The sequence below is a fragment of the Solanum verrucosum genome, unplaced genomic scaffold (assembly GCF_900185275.1).
Source record: "Solanum verrucosum unplaced genomic scaffold, falcon-dt-bn FXZP01000261.1, whole genome shotgun sequence".
In the NCBI taxonomy this organism is placed as follows: domain Eukaryota; kingdom Viridiplantae; phylum Streptophyta; class Magnoliopsida; order Solanales; family Solanaceae; genus Solanum; species Solanum verrucosum.
This window is the reverse complement of record NW_026019969.1, coordinates 15,559,944-15,586,449: the sequence shown is the minus strand read 5'-3', so window position 1 is coordinate 15,586,449 and position 26,506 is coordinate 15,559,944. Positions and strand designations below refer to the sequence as shown.

The 26,506-nt window shown below is 29.9% G+C and overlaps 2 protein-coding genes across 2 annotated transcripts; both read right to left on the bottom strand.

Moving 5' to 3' along the window:
• Positions 1-5,398: 5,398 nt before the first annotated feature.
• On the bottom strand, positions 5,399-8,999 carry LOC125815554 (protein kinase STUNTED-like). Its single transcript, XM_049495050.1, has 11 exons — positions 8,841-8,999; positions 8,369-8,689; positions 8,189-8,262; positions 7,944-8,062; positions 7,737-7,852; positions 7,073-7,636; positions 6,748-6,996; positions 6,510-6,667; positions 6,182-6,409; positions 5,938-6,087; positions 5,399-5,681 (listed from the first exon to the last, which is right to left on the bottom strand). Exons 2-11 carry the CDS (start codon positions 8,520-8,522, stop codon positions 5,427-5,429), a joined length of 2,067 nt encoding a protein of 688 aa, XP_049351007.1. The 5' UTR covers positions 8,523-8,689; positions 8,841-8,999; the 3' UTR covers positions 5,399-5,426.
• An 8,616-nt stretch (positions 9,000-17,615) lies between these two features.
• Positions 17,616-24,316, bottom strand: LOC125815859 (rac-like GTP-binding protein 5). Its single transcript, XM_049495422.1, has 8 exons — positions 24,179-24,316; positions 23,810-24,000; positions 21,913-22,000; positions 21,712-21,821; positions 19,717-19,780; positions 18,303-18,367; positions 18,155-18,220; positions 17,616-18,070 (listed from the first exon to the last, which is right to left on the bottom strand). Exons 2-8 carry the CDS (start codon positions 23,906-23,908, stop codon positions 17,966-17,968), a joined length of 597 nt encoding a protein of 198 aa, XP_049351379.1. The 5' UTR covers positions 23,909-24,000; positions 24,179-24,316; the 3' UTR covers positions 17,616-17,965.
• Positions 24,317-26,506: the final 2,190 nt, after the last annotated feature.

Sequence of the window (26,506 nt, the reverse complement as noted above, 5' to 3'; positions counted from 1 at the left end):
CAAGAATTTTTTCATGCTCAAGTACCGAATTAGTGACCTCTAATTAAAGGAGTATTACCACAATCAACTAGTTTCTTTTCTCACGGCAGTTTCCTATGTTTTACTCTTTTTTCTTTTCTTTTTTCTTCATATTAATTAAAAATTAGTAGTATCAATAAATAATGAAATATTGTTCTTTATAACTAGCTTTGTTTTTTATTTCTATGAATTTTGTCCATGATTTCAATAGGTTCTGAAAATATTTTAAGTGAAATAATTATTTTTGCGGACCTTTTCTTTTATGCACATTCCTTTTTTCTATTATTTGAAGTTGTATAGCTACAAATTGGTCTTACCTTTTTTAATTTTTCTAAATCTTCATTAATAAAGTTATCTAATATCTATATATAAGCTGACTTCGACAATATAATAATATAAAAAGTATTATCCATTAAAGTTTAGATTTTAATGTTTCTATTTTCTGGATTTTAAAAATATAATATATGACAAGTGTTCCATCTTTCACATGTTCAACCCAATAAGTTATTTGTCAGCCTTGCTTAGATTTATATATTAGTACTAAGACAACTATTAATGTGCTAGTTGAAAAACGTACCAGTTTTTTATTTTTTTTTGTTTTTTGACAAAATCAAATGAGCTCCATTTAAATCTGTTTTTTTTGGGGGGGGGTTAATTTAATCAATTGACGACAAGAATATATATAATCAAATTATTATTGTGAATAGACGTTGACATTTAAGTAGAGTGCCTATTCCAAAATTCCACTTGTTTTCTGGGCCCCAGTATAACTATTGACTAGAAAATTCAAAAATAACTTTAGTATTAAATTTTCAATATAATGAAGTAAATTACTGAATTAAAGATAATAGCAATAGTAAGATTGAAATAGAGCAATATTGACTGAACAAAACTAGTTGAGACTGAAATTAAATAAAAATGCACATTTATCCATAAATTGGTAAACAATATATGTATCTAGCTACAATGTTTACTTTTTTTTTTTGGTAGGTAGCTACAGTGTTTACAGCTTAAAAAAAAAAAGTACTAGAAGCTAAATAAATCATTTTCAGACTAAAAACGATAAAGGAATAATGTTCTCAACAAAAGAACTAACAGTCTTTAATATAAATCCAGGAGGAAACACCAAATTATAAGTAGAGGAGGCATTAATAATGTTTGTTGTTGCTAAAACCTGAATTTGCTTAGACATGTCAATCTTTTCTGGTTTTGAAAAGACAATCATCTTCTCCTTCTTGTAAGTGGAATAGTTGATAAATTTGGTAAAAACTTTGTTAATAAGATCATCAATATCCAATCGATCTTTTCAAGTTTCGTATTATATAAATGTATAACCAATTACCCTGTAAGGGCGGTATCCATATCATTCACAAAAGCGAAGTGACTATATTTTGTTGGTAGTGAAAAAACTCCGAAACTTCTCATCTCTTAGATCGAAAGAGAACATATAAACATTGTTTGAAAATTGAGCCCAATAAATAACTCCGTTGAGAAAATTACATCTAGTAGGGAATATATATAGATGGTGTACAACAAGAATTTGTTCCTAGAGTTCTAATTCTAATCATAGCAACATGGTTATTGTTGTTGATTTCCACAAAAACATGAAATAACTTGTATTTTTCGGACCTGAGAGAGGTGTTAATTAGAACGCTAATATTGCCATAAGGTTATATTTATTTATAAATATTCAGAGTATTAGAGTTAGATTCTAACTAGGGCTTTATTTAGAGTAAGTTTCCCATATTTGTGTTGGATTACCTATTAGAGTTTTAATATTATTAATATTAGGCGATTAGTTAAATTTGTTTCCATAAAATATTAAATTTTAACTACTTATTTTGTAGGTGAAACGTGGCAGATATCAAATAGTAATTTTAAAATTTTAATTATGTAGTTTCTTCATATACGAGGTTAAATTTAGCAAAGAAAATTTTTCTAATAGGTAAGAAAATAAATAGTATTGTAACTTTTGTTTCTTTCCCTACTATAAACAAAAAGTTCACATTTTTTTTTTTGGAATATTAATAAGTGATAGGAAAAAAATTAAATAGTATTGTAACTTTGGTTTCTTTCCCTAAACAAAAAGTTCACATTTTTTTTGTGGAATATTAATAAGTGAAAGAATAGAATCAACATTGGATTCTTTGAGAATTTAATATCAAATCTCCTTAATACTAATTAATTAACCTCTGATACCTTGCGTAAAACTTGAATTTGATAATATATGTTCAAAATAGAAAATTGAGTTTTGTAATTTTGCTTGTAGACCTCTCATAAATTTATTTTAAATTTTATGTCTTTTATACAAAAGATTTTTATTCTTATAGCTAGTTGAGATATATTAGTTTCTAACTCACATGTCTTGCACAGGTGACCCTACAACCAGTGGCGGAGCCACATGAAGTCGACACCCCTTCGTCCGAAAATTACATTGTGTAGCTAAACTAAAAATATTTTTTTATGTATATATATATTACATATTGACACTCCTTGACTTCTACGCGATTTTACTTCTTTATATTTTGACACCCCTTTGTCAAAGTTCTGGCTCCGCCATTGCCTACAACTATTGTAAAAATTATACCTAAAATGATAAACTTTTAGTACAATATTTAATTAGAAAAATTTATTAGTTTAGAAAAGATTCAAATTTACCCGTTTACAATCAGAAAATATACCACTAATATCATTAGTTAAGTGATTCAAATACGCCATTTCTCCGTTATGGTTAAATTCAATGATTAAATCGCTGCAAATATAATTCGATTTTTAAGATTAGCTTCGAATTACATAGAAAACTAATATTTACTATAAATATTCAATATTTTCTAACAATTTTTTGGAGTTATAAAATTAAGATTTCTATTTGAAACTACCTAACTGATAAATATTAAAGTAGTAAAAATTATCAGCTAAAGAGGATGGAATTGGAAACAAGATTAAAGGTCTAGAATATTATGGTTTTACCAATTATCGAAATCCCAATCTATTTACTCCATTTTGATCATGAGTCATGATTCATGAGCATCTAACTTATCGTAATTTATCTCTGTGGCAATGAGGCAGATTTCATGAGAACGAGCAATGTTAGACTTAGCAAAATTGGGATATGATCGTATCAAAGTATTCCAAATTTTAAAGCTTAATTTATATAAATATCATGGTGTTAAGAGCTCATTACATTATTTTCCTTTCTCTTTTCTAAATTACAAAAATCTCTATGGATTTCGGATACATCACTGGACTTTCGAATACATCAGCAAATACATAGGGGAGGGGAGGGATGTATCCAAGAAGAGAGAGATATATCAGAGAGAGGATAGAACATCCGGATACATAAGAAGAGATGTATCAAAGAGAGGAAGGATGCATCTATAACTATGCACAAATTAAAAGAGAAACAAAATTAGTCTTAGTACGTTAATATTGCCATAAGATAAAGAGATACTTATAGCATATAATGTTTTAAATATGTAAAAATTAGGCAAATGACATAGTATAAGAAAGAAATTACTTCCTTTCTCTACTCTTTCATTAATTACCAAAAATCCCTTTTTTTAGTATTTTTCGGATACATAATATAGTAGTGTGGATACTTAATATAGCAGCGCGGATACTTTAATTAATAACGGACGGATACTTAAATTATTAAGTTGTTAGCAGCACAGATACTTAATTAACGGGCGGATGCATAATATAGCAACGCAGATACTTTAATTAATAACGGGTGGATACTTAAACTAATAAAGTATCCGGTTAAGTTGAATTGGGGGAAAATAAGGGATTTTTGTATTTTAGTAAAAGAGTAGGGAAATATTGAGAATAGGTAAAGAAGTGTTGTGTATTTAAGTAATTTTTCCTTTAAATATTTGAGTTGGATTCTCACTTGGGCTTTAGTTAGGACAAACTTTCAATATTTGTGTTGGACTACCTTATTAGATTTGTAGGCCAGTTAGAATTGTTTCCATAAGAAATTTAATAGAACTAAGTTTTACTCTTTAAGTAACGTTATATGGATCACAAAGCTATATAGAATTGGGTCTCACTAGTGCTTTATTTAGATTTTAGGGCAAAATTGGTTCTTTTTCCCTATTTTTGAAAAACGGTATCTTCCGTCAAAAATGTAATGGCAAGAATATTTCTGACCCAAAAATATAACGACGATAAATTTAACATACTTCTAATAGTTCAAAGATATTTTTGATCATTTTCCTTTTAATTATAAGCAAGCTAATATTGTTCCCGGAGGAATTTTGATAAATTTTTACTCCTTTATAAAAATAAATTCATATACCCATCTCCGCCAATTTAATAATTACAACCCATCCAAAAGAAGCTATGAGGATATACAGTAAACAAAAGTCCATACCAAGGATAGAAGAGAATTACACAACTACCAAAGAAATTAGCAGATTTGTCGTATCGTCTTCTAATAATGGGAAGTTACTTGTTGAGTTGAAATAATGTGTTTTAATTGTTACTTAAAATTTATTGTATGTCATTGTCCTTTTCTAATAATTGAAAGTTACTTTCGTTGTTTCTAATTACTTGTCCACATTTTCTTTTTTAGTTGTCTCTAATTACTTGTCCATTTTGACAAATCAAGAAATGACATTTTTTTTACCTATTATACCCTCAATTAATTACTTTGAACAAAAGGTAGAACTTCATGAAAATATCAAGTTTTTAATTCACCCACTTCATAATAAATAAGGATAAATGGTAAACTCAATATGTCAATTATTGATTTTTTAATAGATGTGTCAATTCAAAAGTGAACAAGTAATTAGGGACAGGGGGAGTACTTGTTAAGTTGAAATAATGATTGTCTTTTAATTGTTACTTAAAATTTATTATATGTGATTACCGTTTTTCTCTTCTTATTTGTCTTGTTTATTACTTATCTACTAATATTATTTTATCTTTAACTTACCTCCCTATAATAGCTCTATCTCATAATTGTGTAACGATGAAAAACAATACAACATAACCAAATGTTATATACTTATACTATTTATTAAAATAAATACAATACAATATAATATAATACAACATAACATAATACAACACACACTATAATATAATACAATACATTATCAAATGAAATGTAACTTGATTAACTTGTGAAAGTTTCAGAACTCAAAAAAATCTCCTCCACCAAAGTTAAACTATCTAAAAAACCAAAAGAATAGAATACCAAAGAACTTTATTACAAACACAATATTATAACACTCAAATTTCAAATCTGATCCACAGAATTGCAAAATCTCTGTGGGGTTGACAAACTTTGTTGCTATTATCACAAAGCTTTTTTGGTACCTTCTACCTCTAATCACCTCAACACTGGGTGTTTTTTTTTTTTTTTTTCCAACTGTACAATCACATTGTAAATTAATTAAAAGCTACTAATATTCAGAGCTTGATGATCTACTCCATCTTTTTTTCAAATATTCATCTACTGAAGAAAGAGGACTGCTTTGGTCTTGACTACTGCTGAAACATGTCGAATTATCATAATTAACATCAAGAAATGCAAGACTTAAATGAGACTCTGCACTTGAATCTGGATATACTTCATCATCATTATATTCTTCCGTATTGTTGTTTCTAGCAATTACTTCTTCATTCCCATCTTTCTCCCCCTTCAACATCTTTAGTATCTACGTAAATCATAACATGGTTGAGTTACACAGAGATTATAATGCAGGGTGAACAATAATATATAGGATCCGACATAGGTGCAGATGTGTACATTCTATCTCATATAAAAAGTGCATAGATTCTCATAACGTTTGATTTTCACAAATATCATGCAGAGTTGAATACGAAAACCAAGAGATGCATTAGTTATACTGAGATTATATTAGTTACTATTACAAGATTTTATACCGGAAAACAAAATGTTGCTGTAGTTACCTGGCTTATGTTAGGACGTAGTCGTGCTGCCTGTGTAAGACAGAGTCTTGCTGCAAGAATCATTCTTTGGACTTGATCATCTTCAATATTTACATTCAAGTTCTCATCCAGAATGGCATTGAAATTCCTGCTTTCTAACTTAGGTTTCGCCTGGAAAGTAATAATTAATTAATTAATTTTTTTCGACTAATGAAAGTAGTAATTTGGACTGAAAATGTCATGTCAAAGTAGAGATGATGCTTACCCACATAACCAAACTTTCTTGACCACTGGGAGTCTCAAAGCCAATAGCTTTTCTCCCAGATAATAGTTCCAGCAAAACCACTCCAAAGGAGTATACATCAATCTTATCGCTAACTTTCCCATACATAAAATACTCTGGTGCTAGATAACCAAATGTTCCTACCACATCACTATGAGTCAAGAACGACGCCTTTGTGGGTCCCCATATCGCTAACCCAAAATCAGATAGCTGCAAACAAGAATTATCCAACCAGTTTAAGTTCTATCTACTCATAATATAAAATATATTTATATAATCAAATCAATCATAAGATAATCTAAAAGCACACCTGTGGTTCAAAATCATCATTGAGAAGAATGTTTGATGACTTGACATCTCTGTGAATAACAGGCCTTCGACATTCATTGTGTAGGTAATTTAAAGCTTCTGCGATTCCAACGGCTATTCTGAATCTTCTTTCCCATGGCAATACTGATTTGGTTCTTCCTGCATTCCAAATTAACTCAAGATTAATGAATTAACACGGGGTTTTATGTGCAGAATATATTCTTTGGTTTGCAGCTTACCATGTATATTTTCTTCCAAATTCCCTTTTGAATGAAAATCGTAAACAGATATCAGATCAGAATCCTCTATGCAAATTCCAAGTAGATGAGCAATATTCTTGTGCTCCACTCTGGTCATAATGTCCATTTCCTGCCTGAAATTCTTCCTTGCTTCCTCTGATGAATTCAAGGCCTTCACCGCCACTGATTTTCCATCAGAAAGAACCGCTTTGTATACACTGTTTTCCCCACCTTTACCGATCAACTTCTCTGCAAAAAATTTCAATGTTAAAGAAGCAAGGCTGAAAAGAGAATATGTTGTAGACAAAAAGCTAGAGAAACCAACCCGAGGAGAAGTTAGAAGTCGATGATCTTAAAACATCATAGCTAAACCATTTGCAGCCAAAATAATCTTTTATCAGCTGGGTACCAACTGATGCACTTTCCTTTTCGATAAAATCCATGAGGGAGTAACTATTTTCCATTCCAAAAGCATTTTGGTTCTCTTTCGGAGAAGAATTTGATTTAGGACTATCTAACATAGATCTGTTTGGCAAGGTCATCACCCACTGCACTACCGACATCTTTCTTTTTACTTTAACAGGTTCATTCAATGAGCTCGTCGTTTGTAAAAGGGGCCAACCAGGAGTAGTAGTAGCAGCAGCACAATCTTCGGTAGGAAGAGAAACTGAACCTAGTGAAAGAGAACCTTTCTTGTGTTTTCCTGAAGGACTTGTATTTTCCTCTTTTAGGTTCTGTGTACCATTTGTCCATCTCTCCAAAGTTCTAGTCACGTCACAACTGAACCTTCCAAATTCCGATATCTCAGATTCACCAAATTCAGACTCGCAATCTTTTACAGTAGAAATTCTTTCTAGATAAAGACTTGGTTTTGGATCACTAAAAGAACCTGTCATCAAGAAGAGAACAAATTCAATTTTCGTATGTACAAAAAAGAATTTTTATTTTTTTAGCTCAAATGTGCAAGCAATCTTGAAGTATCATCAAACCTTTGAGTTGGGACGTAGAGGTTCTTCTAAACAAAACTTTCCCATTGTCAATTGCCATAACTTCAGTAGTGGTAGGCAGCTTCTTCGCACAATATTTAGCAATTGAGGTCCAGCCCCTATACAAGTCGCTTTCAAATATAATCAGCAAGATATATATACAATAACAAAAATCTGGATTAGTTGGGCTAATATATAGCTTTTACTTACCCAAGAGTACTATGCTTGCAAGTTCCTACTATTACAGCTAATGCAGCATAATTCTTTGCTTCCCTCACCAAAACTCTTCTAATAGAACTTCCTTCTGTCACCACAGAAATAAGATCAACCTGAAATTCCCAAACAAAAACAACCCACGTCAATCAAAATCTGCGCTTTTTCTTTGTTTTCCAAAAAGACAACAGACAATTCAAAGAAAGTTGAATTGTATCCGTCACTTGGAAAGAAAAAAGAACCTGCTTTTTATTACACAAGCCATCGTAATCATAAAGATAAGTGTCCAACGACGATTTAACGTTTGCAATTGATTCTGAAAAATGATTAAAAGTTACAATGTCAAGTCAAAAACAACACATTTAATTTTAAAAAAAACAAAGCAAAGATCATTTAGGACAAGTAAAATTTAATTTTCATACCGGCATTTCGACAAACATGTAGAGCAATAACTCTATCTCCAGGTTCTGCAACTTTTACAATAGCCCAATTCAACAACTCTCTAATGTGTCCATCAAATCGAATTCCCACAATTACATTTCTCTTTTCTGATTCTAATATCTTTGCAAAAATCATATTCTCTTCCTAATTAACCACCAAAATTTTTTAATTTTTTTTTTCTCTTCTTGATGCAATCATATGAATTTAATGTTTTTTCATTCTGCAAAAAGGGAATGAATGTTCCAGCTGACAAAACAAATGAAGTGCTTTACAAAACACTAGTCCAGAATTTAAGCCTTGATCTGAATAGTCAAAAACAAGAAAAAGAAAAAACAATTAACAGGTACAACAAGAAAATCCAAATCTTGAATTCTAAAGAATTAAAAACAGAGGTTTTCATAAACACCCACAATGATCAATAATCAATCTGCTAAAAAAAAATCTTTTTTTTACCTAAAGCCATTGAAAAAAAGAAAGAAAAGCCGCCAAGATTATATACAAACTTGTATGAACTAACAAACAAACAAATACATGTCAAAGGTAGGTGCTTTGCTGACAATAAAGCTTACTTCAGCAAATGGGTATTCTTGAAATTCAATATTTTTTAAAAAATATTATATTTTAGAAAGAAAAAAAAAACAGAGTAATTGTTTTTGGAATTTGATACCTAAAATTGTAGGTAGTATAGTGAAGAAGGAAAGAAGGGTAAGGAATAAAGAGTTGCCGGGAAAGAGGGATAAAAACAGAGATGAACATTAAACAACGTAATTGAAAAAACAGAGGTTAAAAATTAAGATTGTTTTTATATTTGTTGGGTTCTGTTCATAAAAACATGCAGGTAAATCGCGGTGAAAATACTGAGAAACCGTGATATTCTGCTAACCACCGACAAATAGGGCTCAGAAAACTCCAGCGGCTTTACTATATTGTTGGGAGAGTTAATAGCTTGCCGCAACGTTACGACAACGATCATATTTTCAAAACATAGTGAAACTTGTTTCATTTGTGCTGAGATTTAAAATTTGAAAACTTTTTTTGGATATTTATTTTGAAGTTCGAATAATTTAGCAAGCAATTAATTATGTTTCATTGTGAAATTTGAAAATAATAATAATTTTTGTTTACAAAATGATCAATAATTTCTGAATTGGAGTTTGATCTAAGTGTTATTTTGGTGTTGAATTCTGGGGAAAAAAGTGAAAATATTTCATGATCAAACACATTAAATCTCATTTTGAGGTTGAAGTACTTTTGATAAATTTGTATGAATTATCCTTAAATTTTGCTCTTTAGCAATTGAATTTTATACCTAATAACGTTATGATATGATATAATATAATATATATTTATGTGTCACAACTATTTTTTTATACGAAATGTGTAAGTTAAAGAATATCAAAAAATAAAAGTATCAATGTCCCTGACTAATCTAGTCGATCGTTTGGTGGTTCAAATGGTTGACTTGACCTTCTTTTTTAAATCAATAAGCAATTAAACTCGTTTTAAATCAATAGACAACTCAAGATTATTTTTATTTGTATATACATAAATTATATTAAAACTTATTTTTATTTATCATGATATATAATACTAAAAAATTGAATGGTTTGGAGACATTTTTAATAAGTTTTTAATGGTCAAAACTTAAGTAAAAGGGAGAGAAATAACCTTTGGAATATTGGATCATTTTGGTCAACTTTGGGAGGTTATCATGTTTTACTTTAATTATGACTAAATCAAATTTGACCGCCAGTAAGAAACTTATTCCCATTTATTTTTAGCAGCCCTTGAAAAAAAAACAAAAAGGTGCTTACTGAAAAGATAAGCATGATTATAATGATTTAATGAAATTTAATACTTACATAATTAAATCTGTAATGACAAATTATTGCTTCATATATACCAGCAAAAAGGTCAAATTCTGGCTACCTCTTATCATTGTTTGTTTCTATTTTATTGTTAATATGAGATGTCAAACTATAATTAGAAAGTTTTTGAAAGGTTTAGTTTAATTTTTAAAGGAAAATGAAAACACAGTGTAAAATGGACAAGTGTGACTATTGTTGGCCACTAATTAAAAGCCAATATCTTTTCATTATACTCCCTCTGTTACTTGTTATATTTTAATTTGATACACCTATTAAGAAAATAATAATTGACATAGTAAATTTATTATTTTACTCCTATTAATCAATAGAATTTCAAAATCGATTTACTCATTAAAGAAGTTCTATCTTTTTAAAAAACATTAACTCTCTAAATTAACTGAGGATATAAAAGGTAAAAATATATATTGTCTTTTACCTATTATACCTTCAATTAATTACTTTGAAAAATAAAATAAAACTTCTTGAAAATCTTAAATTTTTAATTCACACACTTCATAATTACTAGAGGTAAATGGTAAACTCATTTGTCAATCATTGTTTTCTTAATAAGTGTGTCAATTCAAAAGTAGACAAGTAATTACAGATAGGAAGAGTATTAATTTGTCAAAAATAACAAGTAAAAAAGGACAAGTGAAAATCAAAACTCGACAAGTAAAAAGATACTGAGGGAGTAGTAACCAAGTTATATGATTTCATTCCTTAACTTTGTCATTTGAATTATATTAGAAATTTCTCCATTCTTAAGTCCTAAATTAAAGTGGAATTTATTCATCTCACCACGATAAAAAGAAATAGTCTATTGTTAGGATTTTTTAGCAAGGTCATTACATATTCCTCCGGATATTTTTATTAAAAAATAATCAATATTAAAATAAAAGCTAAAAAGGTTTTTCTGTTTGTCATGTTTTATATATGGACAATCAAGGTTCGATTCTCTTGACTCGTACTTATGAGTCGGGTGGGTGTTCTTAGCCGACAGGGCTAGAACACGCAATCTCAAGAAATTTTCACAGTTCCTTAACCACTAAACCTTCGATTTATGTCAATACTTATATACTCATATATTTATTAAACAAAAATTGTCCTCTATATAGAATAATGTAATTTTCTAGTGAAAGGATGTCGCTTGAGGCCCCTCGGGAAAAGGCGGCTCCACCCCTGCTTATTAGAAAATTAATTTTTTGATATAATTAAATAGAAAAAGAGCGGATTTAGAGCTCTCTTCTCTCTTCTTTTTTAAATTCCAAATTTATAATCTTCAAATAATTAAAATCTATGATTAAGAATTAAAAAAAGAAATGGACGGTTCAATATGTCATGGGCACTGCTACTAAAATATCTTTTATATATCTTATATGTGCAAGCTTCCATTAATTATCAAAAAAAAAGGAAGAAAAAAGAAATAAAGAAAAATACTCATAGCCAGAACGTGGCAAGAAAAGTTTGGGGTTCATCATCATCTATTATAAAGTTTAAGTCATCTTTCTCCAATAAAAAATGAAAGAACGAAAAGTCTTGTAATTCTTTTTATGGGTGCCGAATTAGATAGGGTTAAGGGTTTTATCTCAATCCTTTTTGATAAAAAATTAAATTATTTATGTATTATTAAAATTACTTTTTATATATACACACTAAATGTTGAACATCCTTCTAACTTTTTTCATATGTTTATTAATAAACTTCCAATTATTAATAAAAAGCTAGGATTGCTTTTTACGTCTACCAGAACTAAGAACTTCCTTCACGTAATTTAATTTACACATGGCGTACCTCCTCCTTTCATCAGTATGTATTACTCCTTTCGTTCACTTTTATTTGTCAGGTTATCCTTTTCGAAAGTTAATTTGATTAATTTTTAAAGTTAAATTAGATTACATTAATTTGATATTTTAAACCAAAAAAATTAAATATTCAAAAACTATACGATATAAATTGCAATTTTTTGCATATCTATATGATGAAAAAATCATCATAAAATGTTAGTCAAAGTTTTTATAGTTTGACTCTAAAAAGGAAACTATGATAATTAAAAGTGTACGAAGATGGTAATCGTTTTTCTATTCACGGTTAGTTCAAAAATTGATGATTCACTATTTATTTTTATTTTTTTTAACAAAACAATTTTATTCATCTTCCAAAACACACCATTACAGTTGATTTGAGGCAGACACACCACTATATCAAGTAATTTAAATATATGACTTCATTTTCAAATAATAAATGATACTAACGTTAGACAAAAATTATTAAGGTCATATTCAGGAAACATACCGCCAAAGAGTTGTCGTAGGGTAGTGAAAAATTCAAAATAATAATAATTTAGAAGTGTCTTAATATATAAAAAGTAAGCACACATAGAAAGGAGCACTCTTTTATTTTTAACCAAAAATCTCAAATTTCATACATAAAAATAGAGTCACCTCTTATAAGGAAGCCTTTTACCTCCGAAGTTGAGATAAATTTAGAATTTAAATTTTATGATTTTTTGATAGTAGGACAGTGATCTTAAGTGCTAGTAACTCAATTCATATATATATATATAATTTATTACTAGCATATGCAAAATATTTAAGCCAAAATTATTTAATCTATTGAACTCATAACTTAAAGCACTACATGTGCCTAAATAGAACTTCTCGACACAAGTCGATTTGTTAGGCTACGAAATGGACATCGAACATCTGATAAAAAATTATAGAGTAGTAAGGAGTCACTTACCAACATGGGTTCTGGTGGAGTGGTGGAATTGTTTCACCCTTAACCAGAGGTCTCGAATTCGAGTCCTGGGTATGGAAAAAATCTTGTTGGGAGCGTCACTCCCAAATTGGCCTTGTATAGAACGCGATCCAAATTTAGTTAAAGCTCTAATGTGGGCTCCCGACACCGCCAAAAAAAAAAAAGGAACCACTTGAAAAAAATGATTTGGTGATATGTCTTATTCCGTCCCAAATCGTATCACAAAAATAAATTTACAATAATGGTGCCACCGACGATCGTACAGTATGAGCATTACCACATGTTTGTAACTTTTCCCATCAATATCCACCCCACCTTAAAATTAGAAAGGCCAATGGAATAATATCTAAAATACTATTTATTCATTTTATGCTAAAACTATAGAAAAATGGAAAGAATATAAAGAGATCCAACTTAAAGAATAACCATCCATTTATCTTCTATATTATGAAAAATCTTCATTCAGAAATATGAATTATTACAAAGCATTGCTTGAGAATAGTATTGATTGAATTTGTTCTATATCAATTGAAGGAAAAATAACAACACTTAAAAATATACGTCGCTTTTAGCAATTTCTCATCTAACAAACATCTTAACAATAAAAACACAGTAAAAACTTACTCACATCCAATATTTTATATTAAACTGAAGTATGACACGTGTCTTCTTTGCATATTTCTTTTAATAAACATCGAATACAAATAATATCTTAGTTTCATCGTCGTATATGTACAAAATTCAATTATTTCTATTAAATTAGAACATATATTCCCCACACCATTAAAAATACAAAAAAAATGTACAGACCTGTTATTGTAGAAAAATTGAATTGAAGGTCCATAGGGCTTCTAACATGAATGGAAAAGATTTGGGTAAAGGCCCACAACGAGTGGCCCATTAGGATACAGGCCCACAAATTTTAAAAAGCATCAATCACTTTCACATGAGATTTTTTTAAGGGTAAATCACATAAATATGCTATATTTAAAAAATATTTACCATCTATGACAATATAATTTTTCTAACTAAATATAACAATTTTTTGGAATTAAGAAATGTATTGTCACTTGCCTCTTTCTCGGCCGTTTTTCCTCTTCCTCTTTTTTTTTTTTGTTCTTCTTCTCCATCTTTCTTTTTCTATCATTATTGTCTTCCTCCTCTTCTTTTTTTTTTTTTTTTTTTTTAAAGATTCTTGTTCTTTCAAATTTTCATTTAAATAACAAATCAATTTTTCATATTTCATTATTTTTACCCAAAAAATACGACGAAAAAAGAAATGAAAAGATGAAAATTTGTACAAAATCATATTTTCAAGCAGAAATTTCAAATCTCTAAAATTACAACAACAAGAGTTCACCATTGATGGTCATTATAAAGTTCAAATTTTGAATTCATTATTTGTATTTTATGAATTTGTGATTAGTTTGGATAGGTTGTTCCTACAAATTATTGAAAATGTCGTTTGGAATTTATATTTCAATTTTAAGAGGTTTTGGTTAAGTTTATAATTGTTTTTAGGAGAAATATTAGATTGAAACTCGAAAAAGGTGAAGTTTATGAAACTGTATCGCAATTGTATTAAAGTTGTATTAGATATGTTTCATAATTGTATTAAAATTGTATTAAAATCATGAACAATACATTTATACTACATATTACAAACTTCACTCTTTTTTAGTGATATCAACCAAAATAATTTAAGCAACACACTTTTAATACATTTATAATATAGAAACAATACATTTGTAATACATATTGCAAACGTCGCTCTTTTTCATAGTGATACAAATCAAAATAATTTATAAGATATATATATTATACATGTTTTATTCATGAGTAGTACATTTATAATATATAGTGCACACTTCACTCCTTTCTTAGTGATACCAACAAGAATAATTTAGGTAACACATTAATAATACCTTTATAAGACATCCACATTACATTTTAATACATATTGCAACCGGCACTACTCATTTTCTTAGTGATAAATAAAAATTATTTATAATACACATATAATATAAATTTTATTCATGAGCAATCCATTTATAATACATATTGCATACATCATTCATTTTCTTAGTGATACAAATCAAATAATTTCTAAGACACGTATAATATAAGGTTTATTCATGAACAATACATTTCTAATACATATTGCAAACTTTACTCTCTTCTTAGTGATACCAACCAAATGATTAATACATGCACACTACATTTTTAATACATATTGCAAACATCACTCATGTTCTTAGCGATACAAACCAAAATAATTTATAAGATACATATAATACATGTTTTATTTATGAATAATACAAGCTTAATTCAGTCTATAGATTATTGTCTTGTCTTTCGTTAGTTACGTTTTTTTATTTATTCTTAATTTTCTCTTCTAATTCAACTTTAATATTGTGTAATACACTTTTAATGGAAATTTAATTCATTTTGTAGTTTATTATTTGTTGCTATTAGATTACTTGTTTAATTCATTATTGATATAAGTTTAATTCACTCTATAGGTCATTGTCTGGTGTTTCATTGGTTACATTCTTTATCCATGCTTAATTCTCTCTTCTAATTCAACTGTAATATTTGTGTAATACACTTTTAATACAAGTTAATTCATTTTACAACTTATTGGTTGATTTGTTATGATTAAATTACTTGTTTAATTCATTATTGATACAAGTTTTATTCAGTTTACAAATCACAGAATGCTCTTTCGTTTGCTACATTTTGCATGCGTGTTTAATTCACTTCTAATTCAACTTTAATATGTGTAATACATTTTTAATTCAAGTTTAATTCATTTGGCAATTTATTATGTTTCTTCATTTGTTACGATTAGATTACTTGTCTGCTCTTTAGTTTGGATAGGTTGTTCCTACAAATAATTGAAAATATCATTTGGAGTTTATATCTCAATTTTAAGAGGATTTGGTTAAGTTTAGAATTGATTTAGGAGAAATATTAGATTGAAGCTCGAAAAGGATGAAGTTTACGGAACTATATTGTGTTTGTATTAAAGTTGTATTAGATATGTTTCATAATTGTATTAAAATTGTATTAAAATCATGAATAATAATCCTACATTTATAATACATAATTCAAACTTCACTCCCTTTTTAATGATATGAACTAAAGTAATTTAGGTAACACACTTATAATACATGCACAATACATTTTTAATACATATTGCAACATCACTCACGTTCTTAGTGATACAAATCAAAAATAATTTATAAGACACATATAATACATGTTTTATTCATGAATAATATAAGTTTAATTCAATTTATAGATCGTTGTCTTGTCTTTCGTTAGTTACGTTTTTCATTCATTCTTAATTCTCTCTTCTAATTCAACTTTAATATTATGTAATACAATTTTAAAGCAAATTTAATTTATTTACTTGTTTAATATTAGTGTAATACACTTTTAAATACAATTTTAATTGATTTTGTAATTTATTGGTTGATTTTTTACGTTTAATTACTTGTGAAATTCATTGTTGATACAATTTCATTCAGTTTACAGATCATATAATGCTCTTTCGTTTGCTACATTTTGCATTCATATTAATTCTCTTCTAATTCAACTTTAATATGTGTGGAACACATTTTTAATTCAAGTTTAATTCATTTTGCAATTTATTATGTCTCTTCATTTGTTACGATTATATTACTTATCTAATTAATTAATTATTGATACAAATTTATTTAGTCTACAAATCATTGACTACACTATGAAAGAAAATAGAGAGAGAGAAAGAGAAAAAAAAAACAAGAGAAAGAGAGGGAGAAAGTGCGTGCAACAAAAAGGAAAAAAGAAAGAAAAAGCAATAGAAAGAAACCAAGAGAGAAAAAGCAGCAGCACAAAAGAAAACAAGGGAAAAAGAACAATATAAAGAAAAAAAGGGAGAAAGAGCGAGAAAAAGAGATACAAACTAAAAAGGCGAGAGAGAAAAAGGAGAAAGAGGCAAAAGAGAAAGACAAATCTAATAAAATATATATTATTGTTATATATTGCTATAAATGGTAATAATTAAAGAGTATACTTAAAATAAGTAATTATTTTTAAAAAAGGATCCACTCAAGTAATTATTTTCAGGGGACATGCATATGTATTATTGGCAGATTTTTTTTCGAATTTTGACCCAATTTTTATGATGTGAGGAGTGAGGAGCGTGCGTATCTGTCTATTTATTTACCTAATTATACTTACAGATCTTACCTAATCTCTATAATTTGGATTATACATATTAACAATTGTTTAACTTGCAGCTTTAATTAACTCAAGTCTTGCACGGATTTGACACATCTATCTTGTGTCAGCAACAACAAACAAACGCACATATTATCCCTATCTCATGGAGGTAAAAAAATTGTTTCAAAAAGACTTTACGCCTGCCCTCTCATAACAGACAGGTCATAAATTACTATTTTCTGTATCATAATATCTCATAAGTTATATTCGGGCATGGACATGTTTATAGTATTGAACTCAAAATTCATTTGATATTTTCCAGCTTCTGACTAATACAAGCCAATTCCCATCTAATATTTTCCATCACAAAAAAACATAAACTGCACCACCACCATCTTTACGTTTCAAAACAATGACAATAGCAAATCAACTTGTTGGACAATCTAAATCAGTATTACATAAACAACATATAGCAGACGCAAAGACAAGAAATCATCATACTAGTGTTACATAATAGATTATACATATTTAAAACGAACTGAGATGATTTTTGCACATTCGTACCCCTAAACCATACTTCGAATCACAAATATACATCTCGGCCTATAATCATACGGACAACTGCAGGTTTGATGCTTTCCAGTCAAGACTAACAATATTGAACCTTATGTTGCAATTTTTTGAACTTGGAAGATGTTGATAAAACAATCTACATCTCCTTCGTTCAGCTAATGTTTTTAGCAATCATAAGATAGAGCAGGCTTTCTGACCCTTTCTCTTCTTCTTCTTCTTTTGCTTGGGTGGTTGTAGGACCACCTTAATGGCGGCATCAAAAACAGCCTTAATGTTCTGCAATTTTGCCAATTGAAATATGTAACAAGATAACTTGAAAACTTAAGCATATAGTCAGTCATCTTTGAATCAGAAAAGCACCTGTTGTGTTTTTGCACTACATTCAATGTAAGCAGCAGCACCAATCGACTTTCTCAGCTCCTCACCCTTTAAAATAAGCAGGAATTTAAGGTTCTGCTAGAGGGCTAAGGGGCATCCAGAAATTGAAAACACATTGAAGGTAGTATACCTGAGCTGTGCTAAGTGGAACAGCACCTGGATGGTCCACAAAGAATTGTTTATCCTCTCGGAGATCTAGTGGAAACACATCAACAGTATTACATTAAAGAACATGGAAATAGATAAGAAGAAAGTTAAAGGAGGCAATGGAAAAAAGGAATTTGACTTGTGTAAACTGAACTTTGAGGAAATAGAATTTAAATTAAAACTTGCCAGAAAAGAAACATACATTTTAGCTGCAAATTAGAAGGATAGAAACCACACACAGTTCTTTATGTATTTGGATGTAAGAAAAATTGTCCTTGGATGTCATCAAGAAGATATATCCTTCACGTTCCGGTTTAGAATATTTTGTGAACTTTTAAGTTCAACAGTAGTACATTTGAATTTCAATCATAGATTACAGTAAACTAATCTGTTTAAGTTCATTAATAACTTCCAATTTCAAAATCCAGGCAATGTGTTTTCTACTATTTAGAGCAGTTTTTGGCCTTAAAATTTGAAGATACACATTCCAATTCTAATTCAGACACAAAGTAATGAGATTAGTGACTTCCCTAGGTGACTCTTTTCAAAAATTAGGCTTGCTACGCCATGTAAAACTGCATAAATTTTGCGTTTGCTGCATTTATTTAAATGAGACATGAAACTTTTAACCAAAACTTACTTTTTCATCTATCTCAAATCTCAATCTGCAATAGGTCACTTCTCAAAGAGACTTTTTGGCAGTTTGACCACATAACAATTAGACTTATTGAGAGTGATTATAACTGAGATCCAAGACTTCTAGTTGTATGAACCGAATTTCCTCTCTGCCTAACCATACCTAACTCACATTTTTCTCTGGGACAACATAAGTAGTTCTTCAGAGCTGGTTCCAGTTTAAAAGGCATCTGAAATTCAAGGTTGAGGTGGGCTACAAGTTACTTACTATCTATTGTCTATTGTACTTCCATTATGCATTTTCCTAGTCTTTGTCTTGAGCCGGGGGTCTATTGGAAACAGCCTCTCTACATCACCTTTGAGGTAGAGGTAAGGTTTGCATACACACTACCCTCCCCAGACCCCACTGTGTGGGACAGCACTGGGTATGTTGTTGTTGCTGGAATTCAAGGTTGTGGTGTCCTACAAGTTCATGTTCAATCAGCGCTCTATTGATTGAGATTATTTAGTTTCATGGTTCAGCCGGTAAATAGCAGCATTTATCACTTTGGTTATGCCTTCCCATCATAGCTTTTGGAATGGTCTTATCCATAAGAACAAGCTGAGCTAAAGTAGTTGATATGAAATCACACAATAATACTTATCAGCTGTTAAGATAATAGGTAGATAGACGACACTATGACAGATTACTGGAAGAAACTAGCAATAATAAGAAAGAAATTAACCAAACAATCAAACAAGATTAAATAGGACATGCTAACCTAGCTTTGTTCCAACAAGAATAATTGGAACTCCAGGAGCATAATGCCTCAATTCAGGAATCCACTGAAATTCAATAGCAAGAAAATGAAATAAGTATTAGCAATTGTGGAATATCACCAACCATACATTTTACTCCTTTCAAGTTTCAACTTTCTAATAATCATCTTTTACTAATTTTTGGCTAAGAAATCCCATATAGACAACACTGGAAATACTGGTTGGCTGGTATTTTACCATGCATCTAGTACAAGTATTTAAAGTAAATACCAGCAAGCCAATGTTTCACGAACTTGTTCAAATTAATGAGACCGGCAGGAATCATTAATCCTGCCACATTCACATCAACTTAATGAGTGTTTGTCTCGTTCATCTTCCCACATTCTAGTTCGTTTCCCTGACCAAGTTCTAAGACAACTACTCCTCAGTCCCTAATAAGTTGAAGTCTTCAACATGAATCCTCATTGACCATCTATCTCCATTTAAATTCATCTCATTCCCAATAATGTACAAAACAAAAAATAATAACTTTTAGAAGTTCTCTATATTTTCTACCAATATAAGACCTAAAGTAAATGTATAGCATGACTAAAACAGATTTACAACTATTTTTATTTTTTTTTTGTTTTTTTTTTTTTTAAACAATAACACACATATACATTTATGAATATATTATATTACATGGAGTACTTAGCCATTGACATACAATAATTCAAAATGATGAGAGGAAACACGTTGCATAGTCCACAGGTAATGCATCTTATGCTATAGTCAAAATTAGCTCTATCAAGGTCCTAGTTTATCGTGCTAAAGGACGGAGTGTTATTAGAAGAGAATAGCATGCCAAATTATTTCAAGCAGGAAATATATTTTGCTATGAGTAAGCAACTAAACATGATGACATCCCTGTTAAACAACTCCATCAAACTCAAAATCCAAGAGATGTAAATGAACATAATGTCTGTAGAAAGAGGCTCTGCTAAGTAGGAAGATTTGGTGTCATATCAGACTATATCAAACATATGCCGCACTTTGAGATAATGATAGTCTTCCAAATCAAACAAAGATTTGGAAGTGTGCTTTTAACAACTAAAAAAAAAATATTAACATGGCAAATCGTTACATTACACTTGCAATAACCTGACTTACAAATCAAGTGACATGAAGACTTTCCATTAAATGAGAAGAGGCAGACAAAGACGCCGCGAAAGAGACAAAACGATATAACCAACATATTCTGAGTATAAACCACACATATATCCTGACCATTTCAAACAAACGAGACAGAGACTGAACCAACTAAAGAAAAATAAATTAAAAAAAAATTCAAATACCAACCTATAATACCAAGGGAACTTCGTCAATACGTGGAAACACAATAGACATAAAAGTCAAAGCGAGGTGAACATACAACTCAAGACTATAATGAAAGTTAAGCCTGGACCATTATATCTCGATGAGGTGAGGTGTTAATGATCTGGGATTAGCTAGAAGTTCAAACAACAAAGAAAATGAGCTTGAATATTCATGTTCAAACTAAGTACAATACAGCCAAAGCAAACCCAACAGGGACAGATTCTCTATGCAGTGAAACATAAACTAAGGGAAAAATATTACCTTTCTTTTGACAGCGAAACTGAGACGAGGACGAGCTTGGAGCGACTTCAACACAGCCTTGAACTCAAGCACCAGACCAAAGAAAAGATCGAGTCGACCTCGAACGAGAACTTCTCGTATTCTTAAGACTAGGGGACTAAGACTTCTTAAGTATAAATTTGTTCGAAGAAATCCAACCCCCCTTTTTTACACTAATTTCCGATTGAACAAAAATCCCTGCTTTTTGAAGTATATCTTGCTTGTATTTAGACACTAATCCTTAAATAAATGTATTTTGCTAAAAAGAAAATCCCAGATTTACAACTATAGGTATCACCTTTTCCCTGACCTAGTACAACCCAAGAAAAAGTGAGACAGAGAATACAAGAGAAGGAACTCACCTTTTTGGAGACATTTTCATAGCTCGCCTTGCTAATGAGAGAAAATGCCAGTATAAATACATCTGCCCCACGATAGCTCAAAGGTCTTAATCTATTGTAATCCTCCTGACCTGTTCAATTATAAAGTAGAGGAATCAATATGTTCCACACAACAATGGTACAAAAAGGAAAATGAAACTGCCGCTGTGGGAAAACTTTTACCTGCAGTATCCCAGAGCCCCAGATTAACAGTGCTCCCATCGACGACCACATTTGCACTAAAATTGTCAAATACAGTTGGGACATAATCCTGTTTGGAACACACAGAAGACAGTTACCAAATGTGAAAAATTCACCCAATAGTCTAATAAAATTAATTAGAACTTATAAAAGTGATGATTTCAATCAGAAAAGCAAACAATATCTAACTTATAACCTGAGCTATTCAACATAGAGCATGTATACGGATAGGTCAGATAAGCTTGTATACCATCTTCCCTGAGAGCTCTAAAGACTTTTTTTCAGTCCATATTTTGTTCCAGATACCTTTATTTTATAAGAATATTTATCCTTTTACCTTTAAGGAAAAGAGAGAGTTCTTTTATGCAAGCAATCCATGATGCACAAAAAAACATGGAAGACAACATTTTATTGGTTTGTTAACCAACTTGACATTACGCCTATAAAGCCTGAGTTCACCAATACCACTCATAGTTTTCTCAATTCCCCAAATCCTCGCCCCAAAAAGAGAAAGACGGTAATACATCAGTAATTATCTGACACTACTAGGGATCATCCATTTGCAATCATTCAAAGTTCTACTCACTGTAAAAATGCGTCATTAAGAAGAAACAATTTGGGAGTTCCTTTGCTCAGGGGCGGAATTACCTTGGGCCAAGAGTTGTCACGTGACACAACATCATCAGAAATTTTACTAAATAAGTATATATAATTAAGAGAAAGAACAAAATTGAAGGATGAATAGAGTAAATGACACCACTTGCCACAGAGCCACGCAGCTCATTTGGTCAGATGACTTAGTTTTCAACACAAATAGCACGTATTCTAAACGCCGTGGCCTCATTTGTAAGAGTTGTAAAGTTTTTGCACTTCAATCTACAGAATGGTACACGTCCAGGTTCAAACCATTAACCTATTGGTAGTTAACAATACGTAGAACCAGTTACTCCAAAATGCATTAGTAAACTTTGGTGACAAAACCTATTAGTATGTATTGAAAAGGATGTTGCTTCTTCCCTAATTAGTTGTTGTGCTATGTTTTTTTTCCTTTTTTTCTTGCTCGCCGATGATATTGATTAACAACAATTTGCTGACTAAATGAATAATGACTTGCTTGGTGATTGTTTGATTCCATATATAAGAAAGTGTATAGTATCATATTTAACGAGGTTATTTAATTTTGAATACATTTTTTTGAAAATGGTAACGATTTAATTTTGAATACATTTAAAAAAAACGAAAATTCTTCGAGAAGAGTTAGTAATCATATACATGAATTGTGTTTTATTGATGTGTTGTTCTTTTATAATATGATATATTATTTTTTTTTTATTCTTTTTCATTCATAAAAGTGATACCACTAACGAAAAATCCTGCCTACGCCACAGCCATTGCTGATTCAAACTTGTACCGGGGAAGGCCCACTAGAAAGACTTTTTAGTTATCACCAACATCCTAGAACAAAAACGTCTATCCACAAATAGAGAAAGTGGAGAACGATTCTCACGTCCTTCACCTCAAATCCTCTCAAAACTTAAAAGACTACTCAAGACAAGACAAGCTAGATGAGAGATGAAAATGATTAATCAGCAAAAAGAGCAATGAACTCTAATCTACAACCCAGCAAAATCAGTTCGTTTCCCCTTAGAAATACCCAAAAGGTCCATTCTTTGTGGTAATTGGAAGTAAAACTAAAACAACCCCACTATTAAACCGGATACCAAATTCACAAGCAAGAGCCCCATTTGGTCTAATTCAAGCAAAACTCAACTGGGCAGAGCCCCATGTATCCCAATCGAATAAACTTAAAACAAAATGCCCAACAACGGTTTGACAAAATTCATAAGAGAGATACAGAAAGAGGTAATGAAGTACTCACAGTGGGAAAAGTGTTGCTGGTATACGAAATGAGAAGACAAGTTTTACCCACAGCTCCATCGCCCACAGTAACACACTTTATAAACCTAGAAGCACTCATTCTTCAAAACCCAAATTGCCCTTCTCAGCAACTCCCTCAACTTCTTCTTTTATTTGCCCAAAATCTTTCTCTATCTGTACTCTTTCCTCCACCTACTCTTCAACCCAAAAGTTGTTAGTTAGAAGAATACAGTCAGTTAAACTTAAAATAGTAGCAATTTCAAGAACCCAAAACCCCTAAATTGTTAATGTAAACCCTATAAGGATAGAATGATGAAAACAACACAACACCTAACTCAACAGCCACATTCATTGAAATTAAAACACCCACCTTTATCACATACAAATGATGAATGGAGTAAAGGGGGAAAAGTTTAATGGATATGAGCAGAGAAAGATAGCAGAAATGGAAAATGAAGAAAAGGCTCAAGATTTTTTTGTGTAAATAAAAAAAGACAGCTTCGAGCCAGCTATTCTTCGCTTTGTGATGCCACTTATATCAACCTATCTTGTATTGCCACATAACCAAACATCCCTTTCTTTTTTTTTGGCAATTAGTTTTATTTTTCTATTTTTTCAAACCAAAATTTATTTGAAATAATTCCCTATTTAAATATATAGACTCATTTGGTACGAAGATAAGATAGGTTAATTATAATTAGTTAAAACTACTAAAGTTTATGCTTGTATAAATGTACTTAGGGTCATTCATGATTATGGTTAAAAAAATCAAATCAAATCGTAACCCAAATCAAATTGATATTTGGTTTGGTTTGGTTAGATTTCGTTTTAAATTTTGAAACCCGATATTATTTGGTTTGATTTTGGTTTTACTAAAAACAACCGCAAAAATAACCACATCGATCTGATAAATTAGATATATAAATTTTATAATTATTTAAATATTATTCATAAATAAAATATAAATATTTTGTTAAATTTTAATTAATTTAAGTCTTTAACTTTACCATTTTTTTAAGCCCAACACTTAAATTTTAGCCCAATTTTTACAATCCTAAGTCCAAGTCCATCAATATTCATTACTTTAATCTTTACCTATCCTACTTCACATAAGATAGTCACATTTTCTCTTAATTGAATCACTTTGTGAGTGTAATAATAACTCTAATATTGCTTAATTGAACCGACAATAGTTTTCATGTGGATTGCTCATGTATTAGGTGTTTGTGTCTATCGAGTTACATATGTCCTAAAAAAAATTATAACTTTCAAACTAAAAAAAATCTGAAAAATTGAACCAAATCGACGATTATTATTTTTGTTTGATTTGGTTTGGTTTGAAAAAATTTAAAAACAACTAGATTGGTTTGATTTTGATTTGATTTAACCAATAACCGATTCAAATTGAATCACGAACACCCCTAGATGTACTATTGAAATGGCTTGATCGAGCCTCAAACGTAAAGGATTTATTTCTATTGAAGAAAATACATGATGAATCATTTAAATTTTTTGTGTGTTTGTTCTTTTATATTTTTATTTTAGTAAAACTTCTAATTCTGTCACTTGTTCTAAGCAAATAATTTTGCACACAATTGGTTTGTAGACGATTTTCAGTGTATATATTTTTTTTTTCCTGGTATGTAAGAGAGTATTTTTGTCAGAAAATTATATATAGATTAATTCAGATTTGAGGGTAATTAATTGTAGTTAGTAAATTGATATATATGACCAATATTTCCTTTTTTAAAGAAGGAAAGAATATAATGTGAATGACGGAGGGATTCGTTCCTCTAAAAAAAAACAATACAAAGAAGCTACAATTTTTTCCATTGATAGAGTTATCACATCTATGTATAAAATCTTTTTTGCACTTTTATTTTATTCTTAAAATAGTTAAATCGAAATTTGTGTGTTGAAAATCATCAGTAAACAGTCACTCCTCTTTTTTCAGTCAGTAGTTTTCTTTAGCCCAACATAATCACCAATAAAAATAAAAATTTACGTAAATAGAGAGACTAAATGAACCAACTCACTTCTCCTAATGGAAAAGAAAGAAGAAAGAAAAAGAATAGTGGCTGCTTTCCTTCATTTCCATCGCCTTTGCATAAATTAAGAAGGATAGAGGGATTAATTTTGTTCGCTCATTTAAAAGTGAAATTTAAAATTTACTTCTATATCAATATATATAATTTTGAGCAAGATGTAAAATAAATTGACTGCATTTTTCTCCTAATAAAATAACGCTCAAAAGGTAAAAGTAGCCTCTCAAAATAAGGTTAGCACATGTAATTTTTCATATATTAAAACATGGGTTATGTGAAGGGCAAAATAGTAGTAATAAATTTAGCAATAATTAATGCAGGATATCCCATTAATATTTTGTAACGTGACGGCATAAATATTCAACCTTCATATGGATAAGTTTTAAGCAAATCAAATAATCAAAACTTCATAAATTTTACAAACAAAAATACAGCAGCTTTTAAAGTTGTACATTCCGACAGTTTCCTACTATTTCTCATTAATAACAATTTCAGTTAAACTTATGATGATTTTTTTGGGTACAATTTGAACTTATGATGATTGGCTAGATGGAAAAGTTAGTTAGCTTGTGTGATTGACAAGATTTTATTTAACAATAAATTAATATTCATCCATTCACTTTTACTAATTCACTATATTAAAAATAATTTTT

What these genes read in the sequence shown, in the direction of transcription:
- LOC125815554 (XM_049495050.1), bottom strand. Translation starts at nt 8,522, where the DNA reads ATGATTTTTGCAAAGATATTAGAATCAGAAAAGAGAAATGTAATTGTG. An exon ending in CTCTACGTCCCAACTCAAAG is followed by an intron (nt 7,637 to 7,736) that starts GTTTGATGATAC and finishes TCTTGATGACAG; the next exon opens with GTTCTTTTAGTGATCCAAAA. An exon ending in TTTGGAAGAAAATATACATG is followed by an intron (nt 6,668 to 6,747) that starts GTAAGCTGCAAA and finishes TTTGGAATGCAG; the next exon opens with GAAGAACCAAATCAGTATTG.
- LOC125815859 (XM_049495422.1), bottom strand. Translation starts at nt 23,908, where the DNA reads ATGAGTGCTTCTAGGTTTATAAAGTGTGTTACTGTGGGCGATGGAGCT. An exon ending in CCAGCAACACTTTTCCCACT is followed by an intron (nt 22,001 to 23,809) that starts GTGAGTACTTCA and finishes TGTTCCAAACAG; the next exon opens with GATTATGTCCCAACTGTATT. An exon ending in ATGAAAATGTCTCCAAAAAG is followed by an intron (nt 19,781 to 21,711) that starts GTGAGTTCCTTC and finishes ATTGAATTTCAG; the next exon opens with TGGATTCCTGAATTGAGGCA.